Here is a 20,465-nt window from a genome sequence, read left to right on the forward strand (position 1 = left end):
CCGGGGGAGGGCGGGGCCTGGGGCACTGAAGCCGCTGCCCTCTCTCCACAGTACTTCACCTATAGCGTGCTGCTCAGCCTGCTGGCCTGCTCCGTGTTCCTGCAGATCAGCTGCATCGGGAAGCTGGTGCTCATGCTGGCCATCGAGCTCATCTACGTGCTTGTCGTTGAGGTGCCCGGTGTCACGCTCTTTGACAATGCCGACCTACTGGTCACAGCCAACGCCATGTAGGTGGCACCCGCCTCGCGCTCTGCACAGGGTCTGGGGCATTGCAGAGAGGCAGGAAGAGCAGGGGGCTGGGTTCCTGGGCCGCAGGGGGCTTGCCAGGGGAGTGTTCTGTTGCTCCCAGCTCTGACCACGGGGGCAAAGCAACACAGTGTCTTGTTTCTTTCTCTCCATCCCTCCCCCAGTGGTGAGGGTGGCCTCAGGGCTACTAGGTCCCCTATTCCTCTGCCTCCAGCCTCCTACTCAGTCCTGACCTCAGGCTTCAGTGAATTGTTCCTCATCTGTCCAGGGCAGCCTTTGATGACCTATTTTCACCTAACTGCCCTTGCACCTCAGGCCCAGGGGGTCAAGGTCCAACAGAGCTGGAAAGCAAGGTGTGTGCAAGCAAAGGAACAGCCTTTGCTGTTCGTGGGCACTTGTCCTGCCTCGAACCAGGCAGTTGGACACACGTTATCCCTTTCATCCTCATAGCAACTCAGTATATAGTAGGCAGGGCCACCCTGGACGGTTGGGTAGTTTGTGCACTGCTCAAGGGCTCCTGTCTGTGATGGTGAGCAGTTAAATCCTACAGCCCAGAGGTGGCAAGTATGGGGGTTGTGCCCCAGGCTATCTAGCTGGCAGTCAGCCTGGTCATATAGTGACAGATGTCGGATTTCCAGGGGAGGTAGCTCTGTGAGGGGAAAGAGCTGTGATTTTGGGTCAAATTGAGTTTGAATCTCAGCCTCAGACACACATTTGGCTCTTTTTCCTGAACCTCATTATTTTTTCCCAGTAAAATGGGAATAATACCTATAGTAGTAAAATGTATGTAAAGTGCCTGATATGTAGTACCTTTTTCTTCCCATTACCATCCCCCCCCACACACACATACATCAGGAAGAGCAAAACACGTGAGTGACAGGTCTGTGAAGGATCTAAGTCAGATGCAAGGAAGAACTTCACAGCTGTGCAGGGCTGTGGGCAGATGACAGGGAGACACTGTAGCATCATGAGCAGTGCAGGCTGCAGTCCCTTGAGGACAGGAGAGGGAGGAGGTCGACCCTTCTCCCTGTGGATCAGGGCGGGAGCTGGGAACTTTGCCTCCTCTTTTGCTCCTGCCCCGCCCCTCCCCAGAGCCCCTCCACTCCTCCTGCTGAAGCAGCCACAGAGAATGGAGGTCCTTTCTGGGTTGGGAGACCCTGGTGTGGCTCTAGGGCAGCACTGTCCAGTAGATAAATCATGCAAGCCACAGATGTAATTTAAAATTTTCTAGTAGCTCTATTAAAAAGGCAAAACAAGCGATTAATTTAAATAATGTATTTATTTAACCAATATATTCAGAATATTATTTTCATATATAGTCAGTTTAAAATTATTAATGGAATATTTGACACTTTTCCACACTAATTCTTCAAACCCTAGCATCTATTTTATACTTACAGGACATTTCAACCTGTACTAGCCTCATTTTAAGCTCAGTAGCCACATGTAGCTAGTGGCTACCATACTGGACAGTGCAGGTGTAGTGTTTCTCCTCCTCTGGGTGGCAGCGACTGGCTGGGGTGGGAGAGGGGACAGGCTTCTGCCCAGGTGGATGTGCTGGGAGGGCCCCAGGGTCCCAGGTAAGGGCTGGGTGATTTGTGGTCATGGTGACCAGATGCTAATTGGGGCTGGCCTTTCTGCAAGCCTCCCATCCTGAAAGTGACCTTGGATTGGCAAGAGGGGTGCTGCGGGGGGGGGTGGCAAAGGAGCAGCCGTGGTGGGGGCAGAAGTAGGAGGTGTGGGGAAGCAGAGCTGGGTGTAGAGGGGCACAGAAGGGGGTGGGGGGCAGCAGAGCAGGCATTGAGGCTACTGATGCAGGGAGCAGCCCTGAACAGCCCTCCCCAACTCCTGTTCACAGAGACTTCAACAACAACGGGACCTCCCAGTGGTGAGTTGAATCTGTTTCTCCGAGTTCCCTGATACAACCCCTGCCTGCCCTTGGCACCGAGCAGCCAGAGGCCACCAGCTCAGGCCACCAGCCCAGCAGAGAGGGCAGCGGTACCCAGGTGGGAGGGGGCCTTGGTGGCAAGGTGGGTGATGAAGGAGGAGGCCCTCCCCTCCCTAGGTACCAAGCAGGCCTCACTGGGTAGGTGCCCGTCTTTTATGATCTCTCTACCACCCCAAGATGATTTATAGACTCAGTGACCAAGGTCATCAGGATCCACAGGTCATTCCACAGGCCTCAAGCTCTCCCCAGGGGCACGCATGAGATCCTGGGTGCAGGAGAATAGGTGCCCCTTCTGTCCCCAGAAGAGAGGAGCGGAGGAGAGGCCTGCAGGGTGTGTGGCCCTGCCTCGGGGCTGCTCCTGGGCAGGGAGTCTACACAGCCTTCAAGGTTTGGGCTCTTTGCTGGGACAGGAGCAGGGTCAGGGACAGCTGTTTTTATTGGGAGTATTAATAATGTTAACAGAAATATAGTCAGAAATAATAGCTACCAGTTTGGGATTTTCTACTGTTTGTCAGACACTGTACAAGGAGTTTGCATACAGTGTCTGTAATTCTTCCCACCATCTTGAAATATGGGTGTTATCCCATTTTACAGATTAGGAAACTAAGGTTCAGAGAAGTTAAGAGGACTTGCCCAAGGTTGCCCAGAGATGGTCAGTATTATGGCCTGCCTGGCTCCCCTGTTACAACCCCTGTCTTGTCAACTGAGAAAGACCTGAGATGTACACGCTGCCTTTTACAAGGGCCTCGTTCACCCCCTGATGTAACCAGAGGGAAGCGCCCCAGTGATGGGGGAGAGGGAGCCATCAGGAGAAGAGTGCTGGCTGCTGAGCCAGGGCTGAGCAGGGGCTGCCCACTGAGAAGGCTTCCTGGAAGAGGCACACCTCAGGCAGTTAGAGGAGGAGGGTGAGGATGGGGGGTGCTGGAGTGGGAGGTAGAAAAAAAGGCCTGAGGGGCCTCAGAGCCCGGCATGAAGTGCCAGGACATCTACCTCCCGCCTGTAGCCCTGAGCACGCAACCAAGGTGGCGCTGAAGGTGGTGACGCCCATCATCATCTCGGTCTTTGTGCTGGCCCTGTACCTGCACGCCCAGCAGGTGGAGTCCACCGCCCGCCTTGACTTCCTCTGGAAACTGCAGGTGGGTGGCGCCAGGCTGGGGGGTCGGGGGTGGGGTTGGAAGGGTGGGGCGGGACCCCCCAGGCCTTCACGGCACTTTGTGAGTGAGCAGTTCATCCGCTGGGCTGGGCTGGGCCTGGGTCCTGTACTGACAAGGTGTCCTGCTCACCAGCTGACCGGTGCCCCGCGTCCCAGCGAGTCTGCTCCCTGCTCTCTGGGGCCAAGAGGCAAAACCCTGGAGCTCCAGACAAACCCACCCTTGACAGTGCCTGGTTCCGGGACTCTGATGGGCCTGGGAGAGAGGCTCTTCGGTCACAAAGACCGTGGGCGTCCAGATGCCAGGACAGAGGGGAGGCATGGACAGGCCCAGTTTGGGGCAGAGGCAGCAAGGAGTCAGGAGGGCAGGGGGAAAACAGTGGCAGGAGGAGAGGAGAGAAGTAGGGGGAGTGCAGTCCTGGGGCCGCGGAGGCCTTAGTGCAGGAGGTGGTGCCAGAGGCTTCTGGGCAGGGCTTGATGTGACCTATACTGGATTTGAAGACCCCTCCAGGGGAAGATGGCTGGAAGGGGCATCAAAGATCGTCGACAGGAAGTCCAGCCAGGTGGCTGTGTCCTGGCCTTGATGAGAGGTGGCTCAGGCAGGGGCAGGGGTGCTGGGTGCTGGGTGCCCAGGTGGGGCTGAAATCCAGCCAGCACTCTGCCCTCCAGGCTCTGTGACCTGCGCCCTCATTGTGTCCACCTGAGGGAAGGGTGCTGCTGGGCCATGCACAGGGAACTCCAGGTGCTACAGCAGCAGCCCTTGTGGCCCCTTCCGACCTGCTGGACCACCTCAAAAGATGCAGGAAAGGGCACCCAAGGGCCCATGAGAAAGCCTGGTCTTGTCTTTTTTTTAATATATATATATAAATTTATTTTATTATTTTTATTTTTGGCTGTGTTGGATCTCCGTTGCTGTGCGCGGGCTTTCTCTAGCTGCGGCGAGTGGGGGCCACTCTTCGTTATGGTGCGCGGGCTTCTCATTGCAGTGGCTTCTCTTGTTGCGGGGCACGGGCTCTGCGTATGTGGGCTTCAGTAGTTGTGGCTCGTGGCCTCTAGAGTGCAGGCTCAGTAGTTGTGGCGCACGGGCTTAGTTGTTCCGCGGCGTGTGGGATCCTCCCGGACCAGGGCTCCAACCTGTGTCCCTTGCATTGGCAGGTGGATTCTTAACCACTGCGCCACCAGGGAAGCCCCAAGAGAAAGCCTGATCTTAGATGGGAGTGAAGGTAGGGCTCAGACCTGTTATTTCAGCCCAGCCGCCTGCAAGGCATAGCTTAGCCTGGCCTTTTTTGCCTCGCCTGGCCTGGCCCCTGTGTGCAGACCACTTCTTTAGCTCATCTGCAACTCACTTAGGCCTCCTCCATCCTCCGCTTCCTAGTAATGTTGAGATTAAAGTCTTCGGGCTGGGGCAGGAGGCCCTGGACTTTCACTGGATGCTGAGTGAAGACGGGGGCACCTGGCTGCCCCTGCTATTGGGTGTCTCCAGTGAGGCTGCCCTGAGGCTGGGGGAGCATGTTTTCTATGAGGAATGCCCTGGGTTGGGAGGGGCCTCGGGGGTACCCAGTGTGAGGCTGCACCTTCTCTTCTCGGAGAGCAGCCTCCCAACCTCCTCCCGACTTGCTCACGCCTCTCTTCTTGGGGAAGCTCCCAGGAGGTCCCCAGGTCTCTCCTGGGAGTTGACCAGGCTTTGTGGGGTCCAGGGCCAATGCCCCTCCACTCCTCTGCTTACACCCCCCGCCTCCCCCAGGAGCCCCCAGGGAGCCCCTCCCAAGGTGGATGCTGTTGGGTGACCCTGTTGTGTTACAGAGGCCCCAAGAAAGGGACGGAGGCCAGGGAGGGTGAGCCTGCCACTCCGCACCTTTGTGACCAGCTGCCCCTTGACCCGCATCCCGGGGCCTTGTCCAGCTCCTGAGGGCACAGGGTCAAACCGAGGCCGCCTGCCTGCTGAGCAGAGTAGCCTGGAGCTTCCCCGGAGCCCCTACTCCTGGCTCCCTGGTGCCCAGGCAACAGCAGCTTTCTCGTAGCCCCGGAAGACCTGGAGGAGCCATGAGGTGGGGTGCCTGTCTCTCCCAGAGAGCTGAAGCCTTCCAGCTTTCAGCCAGGGTGAACCTCCCCGAACCAAAACAGCCAGGGAAAAAGGAGTGTGCTGTGGACAAGACTTCCTCCAGTCCCCTTGGTCTGAGGCCCCAACATCTGCCCAAAGCACTCCCGTTGCCTCCTGCGTCCCCGGCTGCAGCCCGCCCCCGTCCATCCCCCCGCTGACCCCAGCTGTGCTGAGGGTTTGGGGAGGTTTGGAGACCCAGTCGATGTCAGGCACTTGTATTGTTAGTGTTTCTCTCCACATGTGGCTGCAGAAACAGGTCATTTCCACTCTTTACCTTTCCTCCCTGACTTCCTACCCCACACCCATGCACCCCCCCATTTTTATCTTCTTTTATGGGAGGAAGTTTTAAAAAATAACTTTAAACTTACAGAATAGTTAAAAGAACAGTATAAAGAACTCCACCAGTCCCTTCATCAGATTCCCCAGCCATTTGTCTACATTTGCTCCGTCACCCCCTCTCTCTCTTTTCTGAAATGATGCCCCATCACCCCCCTAAGTTCTCCAGTGTCTACCTCCCAAAAGCAGGGACACTCTCTGCGTTATCCCCGTGTGAACTCCCAGTCAGGAAATCAACACTGTCCACCCACAATACCATCCCACCCACAGAGCTGTTCACGTTGTGTCAACTGTCCCAGTTCTGGCCCTGGATCCCATCTGGTGTACCCTATGCATTTAGTTGTCATGTCTCCTGTCTTTCTTTTCCTCTCATGTTTGCCAGTCTTGAAGAGGTCCTTATTCTGTGACCCTCAGTCTAGAGCCCTTGATGTTTCCCGTGTGCAGACTCAGGCCATGCCTTCTCGGAGGAAAGCCGTGGAAATGACACTGTGCACTTCTCAGAGCATCACCTGGGGACTCCTCTATGTTGGCCTGTCCCACCCCTGGTGACATTTACCTTGATCACCTACTCAAGTGGGTGTCTGCCAGATTTCTCCACTGTCAGGTCCCCATCTTCCCCTTTGTACTCAGTTAGCATTTTGTGGAAAGACACTCTGGTATTATGCCAATATTCTGATCTCCAGCAAACCTCACCCACCAGCCTCAGCATCCATTGCTGACTCCTGCCTGCCAGGTAGTGATGACCTATGTCTGTCATTCCTTCTGCATTTGTTAATCGGCATTCTCCTGTAAGGCAGAGCTCTCCTTCTCCCCCTCTCATTTACTTGGTCATTCATTTATCTACATCAGCATAGGCTCACAGATTCCTATCGAATTCAATGGGGTTTACTCTGCTCCTCTCATTATTTATTTTAATGTCCTGGCTTTGTCCTGGCTTTGGTTGGTGTGTCTTCGGTTGGCTCCATCATTCTTTGAGCATCTTCTTACTTTCTGGCACAAGAAGATGTCTGGGGCTTATCATGTACTTTCCCTTCAAAGTGCCCCAATTCTTTTTAGTGGGGAATGGTATTTAGAAACCCAGATCAGGGCACTCAGTGTGCTCACTGTTCTAGGTCCTCTCTGTGGACAGAGCCAGGAAATGTATGTAGGTATATAGGAACATAGAAACAAACATACACATACACACATACATGTAGATGGATACTACTCCAATATCTGTCTGTTGATATTTAAAACCATGAGTTTATAGCAGCACCCCCATTACCAATGCAACACCTCAGGCTTCTTTCTAGCCTTCTCCCTTCCATGCATGCAAATATCATCTCTAGCAGTGAGAACCTCCCCTTCCGTTCCTTTCATATATCTACTCATTTGCTCGACGGAACCGACCTCCCACCCACCCCACCCCCCTTCTCTGCCCTACCATGCCCTCTCCCGCTCACTGCCCTGCTTCCTTGCATACTGGACATACCACACGTGGCACCCCTTCCTCTGATCACCTCCTTCTTCAGGCACCAAGGGCTCTGCACAAGGGCGGGAAGGAAAGGAAAATTGGAAGGGGAGTGGCTGACCACTTCCCATTTTGAAAACAATTAAGAAGGCCACGCACACTGTGTGTGTGTCTGCGGGCGGGTGGTGAGCGTGTCTCTACCTGCTAGGTGTGTCAGCCTCTCTCTACTCAAGCTCTCTGACAGGCTCATGATGCGTCCACCTCCCTCCATCTCCCCTTGTGCTCCAGGGCTTTGGGGAGGGATAAACAATAACCTGAACGCAGGTCCTTGGGATGGGTGAGTGATGGTCCATTCCCCACGCCCAGTCTTATGCAGCAGCCCATTTAGTTGTTGGGTCTGTGGTCATGATGGGTGGATGCGGTGCTGACGGGGAGGTGGGGAGCCTGGGGTTCTTAGCTTCCCTGAAGCACCTGCACGAGGAACACACCCTAACCCGCAAGGCCCCCTCCACTCGGCCTCAGCTCTCGGGAGAGCTCATTCTTCTTGTCCCCTCCCACAGCATTGAACTTACTAGGACCAGCAAGCGTCTGTGGACTCCTAAGCTATCCTGCCTGGGCAGAGCCCAGCCCTAGAAGCAGCTGGCTATGCTGGCAGCTGCCAGCATGTCTCGGGCCGAGTTCCCCAGATGTGGCAGGCACACCTGGCCAGGGCCTCTGAGCTTGGCGTGCGTTCCCAGCCGCGTCTCTGCTCCCTGAGTCCCCACCCACAGCCTCCGCAGCCACCCTGCCTGCCATGTTGGGCAGAGGCTGTCTGGGAAGGCACGTGTCACATTTCTGCCACCTGCAGGCTGATCAGAGGAGCCGAGGTGCTCCCAGCCTTCCCCCCCCACCCCGGCATGTGGTCTCAGCGGGTAGTAGGAGCAGGAGTGGGGGCAGGTCCGGTGCATTTTCAGAGGCAGATAGACCAGCTGGGGCTCCTCCACGGGCTAGCAGGCGAGAAGTACAGGGATTCCCACTCCAGCCTTCTCCCTCTGGCACACCTGTTCCCGAGTAGGAGCAGGTGGCACTTATTTATGGGGAGGGGGGTGGTCATACTGTCCCACCTCATAGGAGCAGAGGTCACCTGGCAGGAAGAGAGCACATGCCCGCTGGACCGCCCCCAGGCACCTGAGGGTCCAGGAGTTTCCTCGGGTGTGATCCCCATCCTTGTGGCCACGTTTCCAGTGGCTCCAGGAATGAAGTGGGTCCTCTCACCTCAGAGGCAAGGCTTAGACCCTGAGCCTTAGGGTCCCTGAGCTTTCTCCTTCCCTGCTGGACCCAGTCCTGCAACCTTGGTGGCTGTGCCAGCTCCTTCCCTGTAGGCAGCCACCGCCTACCGGGAGAACCAGGGCCCTGAGAAATAGTCCTGGCCCTTTTGGATGTTCTAGTTGCAGTGAATAGAAAGGCCTCCATGTGTAGTTAGGGAAGGCCCAGGCAGGCTGGCTAGATCCTTTAAACAGCCCTGCTAATGATCCTTTGCCGGCCTGCCTGCCTGCCTTACCACCACGGTCACCCCCAGTTCAGGGGGCCATTTTGTTTGCCATTGAGGGGAGGAAGCCAGCAGACTCCAGTCTGTACCCCCGTCTCCCTTGAACACTCTGGTCAGCTGGCTCCTCGCATGCCGAGGTGCAGGACTAGCTCTGTGCTTCAGCCTGTGGGCCACTGTTGGCCTCTTGACCCGAGGGCTCTGCGCTGTCCCTTGATCCTGGAGAGTGAGCTTGTCCCAGACCCAGGACCCAAGCTAGGGGAGAACCAAAGTCATCAGTGATGTCCTTGTCCCGCCCAGGTGGCAACCTTGGGGTACCTGCACCTCCTGGCCCTGCAGGTTGCATCTGGCCCTGGGGTGAGTCAGCTCTCAGGGAACCAGGGAGAATGGGCAGCGCTTTGAGCCCTTTTCTCTGTGGTCAGTCTGCTAAAGTGATTTTTCTCAAACCGCCTTTCCGACCACATTTCCCTATATGAAGAGGAAAATGGAAAGTCGAGGAGCCTTTGGGTGGCTGGAGGGCCATTTGGGTGTGGTTTTGGACCATCCCTTTACCCTCCTGCCTTCTCCTCACCTGGGGCAGACAGGATCCTTCCGGCCTCTCCTCCGGGACCTGTGTCCACTCAGGGTTCCCTCCTTCAGCATCAATGCCCTCATAGGCGTCGCTTTCCAAGAGGCAGGTGGGAAGAGTTAGCTACCTACAGATCTCTCTTTTCTGTTTGTCAAAGTAAGAGATGCTCTTTATGGAAAACCAGGAAGTAGAGACAGCAGCGAGGATGCAAAGTCAGCACCTGCTGAAATCTTGGGCCTGCGTTGGCACGTGGGCAGATTGCACTGCCTTTTTCTAAGCAGCACGATGCTTGCCCTCCCTCTGACCTAGTCCTCTGTCCCAGGCCACCGAGGAGAAGGAGGAGATGGAGGAGCTGCAGGCCTACAACCGGCGGCTGCTGCACAACATCCTGCCCAAGGATGTAGCCGCACACTTCCTGGCCCGCGAGCGGCGCAATGATGAGCTCTACTATCAGTCGTGTGAGTGCGTGGCTGTCATGTTCGCCTCCATCGCCAACTTCTCCGAGTTCTACGTGGAGCTGGAGGCCAACAACGAGGGCGTCGAGTGCCTGCGGCTGCTCAATGAGATCATCGCCGACTTTGACGAGGTGCGGCCGGGCCCCGACGCTCCCTTTCCCGTCACCAGATGTGAGCAGAGGCGTCAGGCGCTCTGACTGTGTCCCAGGCACTGTCACAGGCATCTGCATACATTTCCTCCCCATCACCATGTCACGATGGGGAGGACGAGGCCCCCGCATGTAAAGCGTCCTGCCTTGGGTCACTGCCTGCAAGCGGCAGAGCTGGGGTTTCAGCCCAGCTGTTTGAATTCACAGTCTGTGCACGTTGGCTGCCCCACTGAAGCCCCGCCTGGCTGACTCACCCCCATCACCCGCCATTCCTCTCATGCCATCTAGGACTGGATGGGGCTCAGGCTGGGACTCAGCATTTGAGAGAGTCTGAGGGAGGAGGAGTTCCCAGGCTAAAGGAGGAGGCAGGACAAAGATGCAATGCCCTGAACAGCAGAGGCAGAAACAGACGTTTTCTTCTTTGTTTATTACTCCCTTGTTGAGCACCCAGTGTGTGCCAGGCCCTGGGGATACTGTGACCAGTAGAGCAGTCTCGGGGCTGGAGCTCACCGCATAGTGAGTGTGAGAGGGGCGAGCCAGCGGGAACGCAGGGGCTGGGGCATGGAGCTGGGACCAGGCAGTGTCCAAAGCAGGCCCCGAGACCCCCGGGTGGTGGGGTAACTGGAGTTGGCTGCAGTGGGTGTGGAGGACAGGCTTCCAGCAGGTCCTGGAGACAAGAGAAGAGCGTCCTGCTGGACAATGATGAGGAGGTCTCCCTGGGAGGGATGGAGACCTGAGCCAGCAAAGCGGAAAATGGCTGCCAATCCCTGTCGGAGGACAGAGCCCCAGAGGTGACTAGTGACCGGGCCCCAGGGGCTCTTGTATGGGGCTGGGCTCGTAGCCCACAGCCACTAGACAGCCACAGGGTAAGTGCTGGAGAAGGCCTGACTGTTGGGGAGCACCAGGGCTTTGCACTGATTTGGTGATGGAAACGGGCCCCCCCTGTGTGAACTGGGGAGACAGGAGGGGGCCGTGCTGCTGCACTTCCCTGCAGGCCTCAGTGCCCAACTTGGGGGTGACCCAGTTTGTCCTCCATCTGTCCAGATCATCAGTGAGGATCGGTTCAGGCAGCTGGAAAAGATCAAGACCATCGGCAGCACCTACATGGCCGCCTCGGGCCTCAACGACTCCACCTATGACAAGGTGGGCAAGACCCACATCAAAGCTCTGGCTGACTTCGCCATGAAGCTGATGGACCAAATGAAGTACATCAACGAGCACTCCTTCAACAACTTCCAGATGAAGATTGGTGAGCCCGGCCTGGAGTCCTGAGGGCTTGCTGGGACTCCCACCCACCATCCCCCATGCCGCCACCATGACCCGGTCCAAGCAGAGGCTAACACTGCAGTGTGTCCCTGCCCGAGGGGTGGGGGTAGGCCCCCATCACACAGCAGAGTTCTCCCAGGGCCTGGAGGTGCCTCCTCTGCATGGTGGTAAGCACTGGACACCCTCTTTCTGAGTTCCTGCCTCTCCCACTCACTGTGCCTGCCAGAAAGGCTTTGTGGGGGGATGCTGTGTGCCAAGGGCAGAGGGGACCCCGGTGGGAGAGGCGGGAACTCAGAGAGAGGTTATCGCTGAGCTCCAAGTGGCTTCTGTGCACACGTGAGCAAGATCTTCTAGGTGCTGTGAAAGCTCTTCTGGTCTACGCAAACTGGGGAAAGAAATGGTGAGGAAGTGGAGATAAGTCAAGTCCACATATCTTCCCTGGATCCCTTCTTTGTCAAATGCCTTGGCCCTCGCTGGGTGGTTTTGAGGAGCTTCGTAGATGGCTGTGGTGTCCTGGAGGCAGGGCCGCTGCGGGAGAGAGTGGGGAGCTCTGAGCAGAGACCCCGGGTCAGTTTCAAAACAGGCAGAGCCATACTCTACTTGTTCAGAAAATCTTTGAACCAACACCCTATATAATTTTTTTCATTTTTTGTATTAATTTTATTATTTTCTTTCTTAATTGAAGTATAGTTGATTTACAATATTAGTTGTGGGTGTACAACATAGTGATTCAATATTTTTATAGATTATACTCCATTTAAAGTTATTATAAAATATTGGCTACATTCCCTGTGCCGTACACCTTTTGGTTTTCAATTTTGTTGTTTTATCACCCCAACCTTTTATTCTGACACATTTCAACTCTACAGAAGAGCTGAAAGAATAGCGCAGGGAAAACCCACATACATCAGCACACTTGCCTGTTCGCTCCCCTACTATAACCACAAAATGATCTCAGAATCACAGCTCTAAGTGTGTTGCTTGATAAGGTTCAAGGTGTCTCAGCAGTTTGTTTTTTTAGCATGTATCTTGCCAAGGGTGCCCAGGCTTTCAGAGTAAGAGTTCCCTTTTCAGAAGAAACTGCTTTGTCGAGCATTGCTCTCTCCTCCTTCTCAGGGTGGTGGAGGTAAAGAATGCTTTCCAAAAGAGCAGACCTTTGTTCTTGTCAAAAATTTAATGTATGATCGACCCCCCCCTCCAAGAAATATCTCAGGCCAAAAATTATTCAGATTTCAAATTTTGTAAAAAAGGAACAGAGATTCGCCAACAAAAATACTGGTATTTCAATTCTAAAAATTAGCACATTAGACTGAAATATTGGATTCCTAAAAATCGATATTGTGATCATGAATGCCCTCAGGAGACCTTTCGTTCTGGCCCGAGTGTTGGGAACTGGGCTTTCCCTGAGGAGCTGGCCGTGTGGGCCCGTGGACACATGCCTGTGGACTGGACCAGGTTTTCGTTTTGCATCGGCTGCTGGAAAGCCAGACCAGAGCCAGCTGGGGGCCTGCTTTAACTGACCGGCAGCCTGTGCTTCTGTGTTAATGTCACTCTTGGTTTCCTGTGATGCTGCCATTCTTATTTTCCTTTCACCCCATCTCCCTCACCCGCATTGATGCGCACTTTTCTCCCAGTGTGTGCTTATTTCTGTGAGCTGCCCCAGCTCCTTCACTGGACCAGGACTGGGGACTTAGTGGCAGGCAGATAAGTAGCTGGGCAGGCAGTTGGGAGCCTTGTGTGGCAGATCCCGTCCTACAGACTCAGGAACGTCTTCCCTGGGGAGCGTGGCTTTTGGCCAGTGAGGGCGACAGTCCAGCCTGGGAATAGCACGGGAGGTAAAAAGCTACATGTGGATTGATGGGACCAAAGAGGAGGGTCGTGGAGGGAACAGTTTTGAAAACTGATGACATTTCTGACTTAGTGAGTGGCCAAGGGGTGTATGTGGGAGCTTCTGCTGTGTTTGTGGTCCTGCTGCTCACACACAAGAAATAGTTAAGCAACAGTGAGGCTTAATAAGGCCCAGTGTGAGAGACGGCTTATGTAACAGGAGGGAGCATCCTGGGGCTTGGAGATGGGGCAGGAAATGTCTAGCGAATGCTGGTTGAGGCAGGTGTGTTCAGGAAGGACTTGGCCAGGAGAGAAGGAGGAAGGACACTTGAGGTGGAGACCAGCACGGCAGAGGCTCAGGGGAGGGTTGCTCAGTGTTGTTTTGGGCGGGACTGGGAAGGCGGACAGACCGGAGCAGAAGTGTAGGAGAGAGATGGAGAGGGAGAGCCCATGTGGACGGTGCTGCGGCATCACCGGCCTGGCTCAGAGGCCTGAGGGAGGATTACCTGGAGAGAGGAGACTCTGGGGGCAGGGAGGTGGGTTAGGAGGTAGGTTCTAAGAACGAGAATGGTGGCACCCCTGAAACAAACAGAGGAGCAAGGAAGAAGAAAATGGCGAGTCTGGTATATTGAGTCTGAATTGAAGGTGAGAACTTAAATGCCACCGAGAGAGGGGGAATTAAGGAAAGGCAATCAGACAATGCAAGAGGTTTACTGGAAACTTGGAAGAGGGCAGTCTAGCGGTGGATTTGCAGGAGCTGAACGTTGCCTGGGTGGCGAGGACACAGGAGCAGGGCTGTGTGAATGGGTTCCTGTGGTCGCCAGTTAGCAAGCATGCAATAGGAGCAGAGCAGTGGCAGCTGTGGGGTTAGGCACAGCCTCGGGGCGGGAGGACCCTGGGTGTCTTCAGGCCAAGAGTCGGGGGAGAATCTGCCGAGTGTCGAGGGAGGAACGGTGGTGAGGGCAGGCAGGGCAAGCGTCAGTCTGAACCCTGATGAGCATTCTGACTTCTGTCCCCTGCAGGGCTCAATATCGGCCCCGTAGTGGCTGGGGTGATTGGGGCCCGCAAACCTCAGTACGACATCTGGGGCAATACAGTGAACGTGGCCAGCCGCATGGACAGCACCGGCGTGCCCGACCGCATCCAGGTGAGTGCAGGAGCACCCATGTGGGGACCTCTGTGTGTTGCTAAGTGGTCTTCCGGCAGGCCGCTCGCTGTTCCCAGTCAGAATTTCTGCAGCCAAATTTGAGGGTGATGGGGCACTTGGCGCTGGTATCTTGGACGCTTGGAGAATACAATTGTGTTTTGGTCCGTCAGTACCACGGACAGATCTTCCACCCTGTGCAAAGCCCTCTACTGGCCACAGAAGGAATTGGGGGGGATGAGGGCAGCCAGCTGCAGATGCCAAGCCAGGCACGCAGAGGGGACACGAGGCGGCCGCAACGAGCAGGGTCTTGCCAAATGGAGCCCACAGCACTCAGGGCCTAGCTCTGAGAACCAGACGAGGCCACTGGTCCCGGTAGGGTGCTCCCCCCAGCCTCAACAGCCAAGGGCCCTGGCCAGAGACCTGGAGACTTTCTCCTCTCTTCATCCTTTGCGTCTGGTGCTTGTGATTCCCAGGCCTGCTGCTCTTCAGCTGCTTTTCTTTGGTTTTTCTCAGGCCTTCCTTGATTCTTTCTGCTCCAGTCTGACACACAGAGAGGCCCTGGACTGGGCTCTAGTCCGGCACCCCCGGGTCCCTGTGAGGCTGTGGCTGGTCATTTTTAGCCTCCCCGGCCTCGGTTTTCCCACGTGCAAACTGGGCCACTGTTAAGGTCCTTGCTCACACTGACACTGCTTAACTGGCCCCTAACTTCTCTCCCCTGGGGGGGGCTCTGAACAAAGGGGCTGACTCCAGCACAGCCCTGGCTGGCCTGTGGGTGCTGCCTGAGGGCCCTGGCCAGATGCCCTTCTCTCACCTCCATCCCTGTGCCAAAGTGGGGGGCGGGGGAAGGGACAGCAGAATGGGAGTGGGGTTCCTGAAGGGAGATGGGGAGACAGGATGAGTGTTTACAGAGCCTCCAACCCCACCCACAGACAGGTGTGAGGGGCTGAGTCAGTAACCACACGACAACCCAGCACCTCGCCTTTGCATGGGGCTTACCTTTCACGGAATATGCTGCCCCCTCCTCCCTGGTCCGACAGCAGGCGTGCGATGGGGGCACTGGTGGGGGGCGGGTGCTGGCTATGCTCGGAAATGGCTCTTGGATCACCTTGTGGTGAGGCATTAGTCGTCCTGCTCCTCCTGTGACCCTGCTCTGCCCCTTCGCCCTGCAGTAGTGCTGTGTCATTACTGAAACCACCTGTGAGTTCTCTTTGTTCCAAAAGCCAAAGCAGAGCAGTACCATCTGAAGTGAATCCGGGCTCTAGCATTTAGCTACATAACATCGGGCAAGTGACTTAGATTTTATGAGCCTGAGATCATAGTTCTTACCTCACAGAAGGATGAAATGAGATCAGCAGTGGTTCTCCAACTGTCTGTGGTGAAAAACCGGTTTCTAGAACTTTCTGATCACTCAGGAGTGAGACTTTGGTAAACCCTTGGGCACTGATTGTGGGGAGTCAGACGGCTGTGAGCTCCTGAGCGCCTCCCCTCAGCGTCTGCGTTTCTCCCACTGCGGACGATGACAGGCAGTTTGTGGGCCGCAGGCATACGTGAGGTGCTCGCCACGCCACACAGCAGGGGTGGGTGCTGCCGTCCTTCCGGTTTCTGAGGCCCTTCGTTGGACGAGCCACCCCGCAGAGGCACGCCGCCCACCCTTCCGAGTCGGAGGCAGTCAGGGCTCAGGTCATGAATGGCCTGTCCTCTCTCCTCGTTTGCCTCCTAGGTTACCACAGACATGTACCAGGTGCTGGCCGCCAACACGTACCAGCTGGAGTGCCGGGGTGTGGTCAAGGTCAAGGGCAAAGGCGAGATGATGACATACTTCCTCAACGGAGGGCCCCCACCCAGTTAGCAGCCGCCGCGGACGCCAGGCAGCCTGGCCTCCAGAGAAACGGCGGAAGCCTCGCTCCAGCCCACGAGGCCGCCCTGAGATTTTCCACTTTGACTCCAGAAGCAGCTTCTGCCTTGGCGGGCGGGCGGTCTCCGTCCCAGGCCCTGGGGTGCCAGCGTCCTGCGAGCACCAAGCTGACCAAAGATGTCTCCCCCTGTAGTAGACGCCGCCATACTCCGTCGGAATCTCGTTTTCTAACGGGTGCTGCGGTGCGTGCGCGGGCGGAGAGGCGCCGCTGGAGGGGCCTGGTTGCGTGGCAGCCCCGTGTGCGGGGCCGCGGGAGCACGGCCTCGGTGGGCGGGAGGCGGCGCCACCTGGCCCCGGGCCCTGGGGCTGCTTTTCTATGTGAGCCTTGAAACTTCAGACCGAGGCCGCGGCCCTGCTGTGTGGTGGAGGGGGCCCTGGGCAGGAGTGCTGGCTTTGGAGGGACCGAGGCCTTTCTTGCGGGCTCCTCCCACACCCCCCACACACAGCCGGTGCCCCTGGAGGGGGCAGAACTGCGAGGGGGGAGGCCAGAGGCCCCGGAGCAAGGAGTGGCGGTTCTGAGAAAAAGAAAATATTTATTAAATAAAACAAAACACGTTTCTGTGCCCTTCTTTAGACTATGCTAGTTGTATGCGTGTAAGAAACCCACAGGCAAAGCAGGATGCCACTGGGGAGGGAGGGCGGGGACCCCCAACTTGTCTTTTTGTATTTTTTACTTTGTATTATTGAAAACCTTGGAGATCTAACAAATATACCAAATTCTATATTTTGTAAATTCTCTATATTAGAAAACAGCTGTGCACAGCAGGGCATTTGTGCTCATTTGTACTGTACGTATGTCAATGTACTGGAGTGTGTGTGTGTGTTTATGCTGCACAACTGGTCTCGTTCAGGACACCTGTTTCCCTCACTTCAGATTTCCCCAGGTCCAACCAGAACAGTGAGCATGTCCTTTCGGGGTACCATAGGTAGGAAGATGCATGCACACATTACCCCACCTCTCTCTCTCTGTCTCTCCCTCTCTCTCTCTCTCTCTCTCTCTCTCACACACACACACACACACACACACACACACACACACACACACACACACACACACACATCACTTCCCCTAAGTAAAATGCAAACAAAATGAAAAAACAAAAGCTTCTTTCCCATCTCAGGCCAAGTTGGAATCAAGGGAAGCAGCCTCAACCTGCGGTGGACAGCTCAGCCACCTTCCACCCTTCCACTCCCTGAGATGTCAGCGTTTGCTGCCTGCAGAGAGGCAGCTCCTGCAACTCTGAGAGCTCAGCTGGCGTTGGGGGTGTGAGGAAACCTCACCTGCATGGCTCCTCTGTTGGCCGAGGTGCAGGTGGCTTTCTAGGGAGATGATCCCTCAGACTTGAGGATGTAATATACAGCTCTCAGGCAAGGAAAGGGCGGTGGTCTTGCTCTCCACCTGCAAACCAGACAGAGGAAAGAGTAGAGGCCAGCTTCAGAGTCCATGGGGCAAAGCTAGCAGAAATTTCGTTTTGTCTGATTTTTGTCTTGGGGGGAGGGAACAGTCAAATATACCAAGAAAAAGCTCTATTTTTTATACCCTATGAGGGAGGAATTTGGGAAATGATACACTATTATAGAGACATATTCAAACAGAATCCTTTGGTCCTGTGCCCAGATCTTCTCGTTGCTTCTCAGGGCAGCATTTTTCTCGCCTCCAACATGGGCTTGAAGGAGGTGAAGAGGCAGCTATATGCCAGCTGCGAAGTGTTACGTTGATGCCCACCTGCACCACCTCTCACTGGACACTAGCACCACCCTCCCCTTTCCACACACTGTCTCCCACCCCAGTTTGAACACAGCTCTGAGAAGCAAAGCTTATGGACCTAAAACTGGCAGCCTTAGTCTCTCTGTGCTTTTGCTGCTCCAGCCTCTGAATTCTGCATCACGCCTCTTGCATCTGTCACGAGGGGCCGGCTCTCTCCATGGTGTTGTATTCAAGTCCCTGACCCCTCCATATGGCCCACCAGTGGTGCTGGGTTTTCATTTTGCTCCCAACCTGAGTAATGTGTGTGCTGAGTTTCTCCTGTGTTTCCCCTGTTGGTCATGGCCTCCCTGGCCTTGTGGGGACCCATCCTCCCCATCCTGGCAGTGACTGGTGACAACGTGTAGTGCTAGCTCTTCATTCCCTCCAAGGGGTGTGCACACTTTTTATCCCTGCTCTTGCAAAAATGAATACAATTATGATTTCCCATGGAAATTGAAAAGTCTATTTAACTAATTTAACTATTAAACACTTTCACTGGTAACGTGTCCTGGTCTGATTTGCATCTTGGGCCGTGGGCCTGGCTCCAGCTGGAAGAACAGTGCACTCAGCACTGGGGAGGCACTGCGGAGGGAGCCTCAGAGAGTGGAGAGCGCCCCTGAGTGGGCACAGTGCACTGCTGTGGAGAGAATGTCAGCTGAAGACTGCAGTTATTGTATCAGCAGGTGGGAGAACGCTGGTGACCTTGGACTGGTGACCTTTGACATGCCAGGGTGCAGGAGGCTGAGGGATGGAGAGATGAGGAGATGGGCCAGGGGTGAAGGGGACAAGGGATGGAGAATGGAACCAGAAAAGATCCAGGGTCAAGGGGAGGGTGTTTTAAAACAGGTGAGCCAAACATGTTTCTTTGCTAAGGGAATGAAAATTGAAAATACAAGAGGGAACACAGATCATCGAAAGGACCCAAGTAGGTGGCAGTGGGGGAGATGTAGGCATGAGGTGAACTGACTTGACCTGGATAGCTAAGAACAAGGGCTACCATTTATTAGGCACTCTGTGTGCCAGAGCATGGGATAAGCACCCTACAAACACGACTTCGTTTAATCATCCTGGCCACCGCATTTCACTGATGAAGAAACAGAGGTTGAGTTACTTGCCTAAGTCCACACAGCTGGTAATTAACAGATGAGATTAAAGCGGGCCTGTCTGGTAAGCCCACACAAGGAAGTAAGCTCACGTGTGTCCAGGACTCCTCCTCCCCTGAGAGGAAGGGAAAGGGGGTAGGAAGCCAGGGGACACTTTTCAACAATTCCCAGCTGCTGCACCCATCAAATGCAGGGTTATATTTGGGTTCAGGAAATAAAACCAGAGGGGCTTAGTCAAATTAAATTGAACACAAGTGAAAATGAAGGAACCGTTGAAAGACACTTCACTGGGGTTCATTGCAACAATGGCCACATGGGGACACAGATGTGGTAGTCCTGGTCCTAGGCAGGTCTCCTGCCCCAAAGAAAATAGACATTATTAGGAATTCAAAGGTGCGTGGTGGAGGCTGTAATTGCATAGAGCTGAAGTTTAACTCGAAGATCTTTTCAGGCTGGAGTGAAACCGTGGGTAGTTGTTAATCAATTCCATTTCACCTGTAACCTTGCCTTCACTAAGCAAGGTCATTTTAATTGTTTCTACAAAAGACTTGCGTGTCCTCCAATCTGCACGTAGCCTAAACAATAACATATTGGCCCGAGTTGTTTTCCAGAAACTTAAAAGAGTCAGCTTCTTCTGGTTCAAGCTGAGCTGGTTAAAACTCTTAACCACCAACCCTTCAACTAGGCATGCGCAAGTGACCTTTTGACCGAGCAGAGGCCTGTAGCTTAGTTACGCTTGCGCTTGCGCAGAAAGGATTTTTGCACCTTTTTCCAATCACCTTTCACCACACTCCCCGGTCCGCCCTGCTTTTTTATTGGTTATCCTATATAAATACCCAGAGGCCCTTGCCTTGGGGAGGTGGATTTGAGGTGTGCTCTCCCTTCTCCTCTCTTAGCTGCCTTGCAAGTAAACCATCTGTTTGCTGCAAACCTTGGCGTCTCAGCGTTTTGGCTTGCTGTGCTTCGGGGAGCATGAACCTGGTTCCGTAACAGGTTTGGTGAGCCAGCCAGAAGGTAAGTCCAAACGGAGTTTTGCCCATGGTTCATCAGCCCCTTGCCAGTATTGAGAGCCTGTAGACAAGTCCAAGTAGCTGCCTGGGCCACTCGTTCCAGGGGCAACCTCTCCCACCCCCTACCCTGCCCCGGATTTCCCCGGGGAGGTACCGCTGACCTCCGGCGCTTAGTTTCGTTTTGCAGTGAAGGAACAGTATGGAGGATGTCTTTTGGATGAGAAACCTTGTTAAAGAAACATACCTGTGCAAGCCTGACCAGATCATGGTCTGGAGGCCCACCTGGCGGGATTGTGGCAGATGAGGTAAAAGGTTACAGCTGCTGAGGGACGCTGTAGCTGGATTAAAGGCTTGGGACTCCTGGTTTTGATTTGGTTTGGTGTTGTCTTGATTTTGTGTGTCCCTGTCTATGTTGGGGTGTCTTATTAAGAACTGGCTAAAAAAAAAAAAAAAAAGAACTGGCTATTTAGGGGATTGAGCTTCTTGGTGACCATAGCAAGGACTGGCAGAAAGATTTTGTTG

At 54.8% G+C, this 20,465-nt stretch overlaps 1 protein-coding gene across 2 annotated transcripts in view; it reads left to right on the forward strand.

Moving 5' to 3' along the window:
• The window catches only part of ADCY5 (adenylate cyclase 5), a 157,077-nt gene extending 138,745 nt beyond the window's left edge, over positions 1 to 18,332 (forward strand). For both annotated transcript variants that reach the window (XM_067034428.1, XM_059064339.2), the window contains 7 exons: positions 52 to 227; positions 2,105 to 2,134; positions 3,198 to 3,330; positions 9,647 to 9,910; positions 10,973 to 11,177; positions 14,044 to 14,168; positions 15,889 to 18,332. In XM_067034428.1, coding sequence (XP_066890529.1) covers positions 52 to 227; positions 2,105 to 2,134; positions 3,198 to 3,330; positions 9,647 to 9,910; positions 10,973 to 11,177; positions 14,044 to 14,168; positions 15,889 to 16,017 — 1,062 coding nt within the window. In that variant the 3' untranslated portion in view covers positions 16,018 to 18,332. The remainder of the gene's footprint in view (positions 1 to 51; positions 228 to 2,104; positions 2,135 to 3,197; positions 3,331 to 9,646; positions 9,911 to 10,972; positions 11,178 to 14,043; positions 14,169 to 15,888) is intronic.
• The last annotated feature ends 2,133 nt before the right edge of the window (positions 18,333 to 20,465 follow it).

Source organism: Kogia breviceps, chromosome 5, assembly GCF_026419965.1.
Source record: "Kogia breviceps isolate mKogBre1 chromosome 5, mKogBre1 haplotype 1, whole genome shotgun sequence".
NCBI classification, from domain to species: Eukaryota; Metazoa; Chordata; class Mammalia; order Artiodactyla; family Physeteridae; genus Kogia; species Kogia breviceps.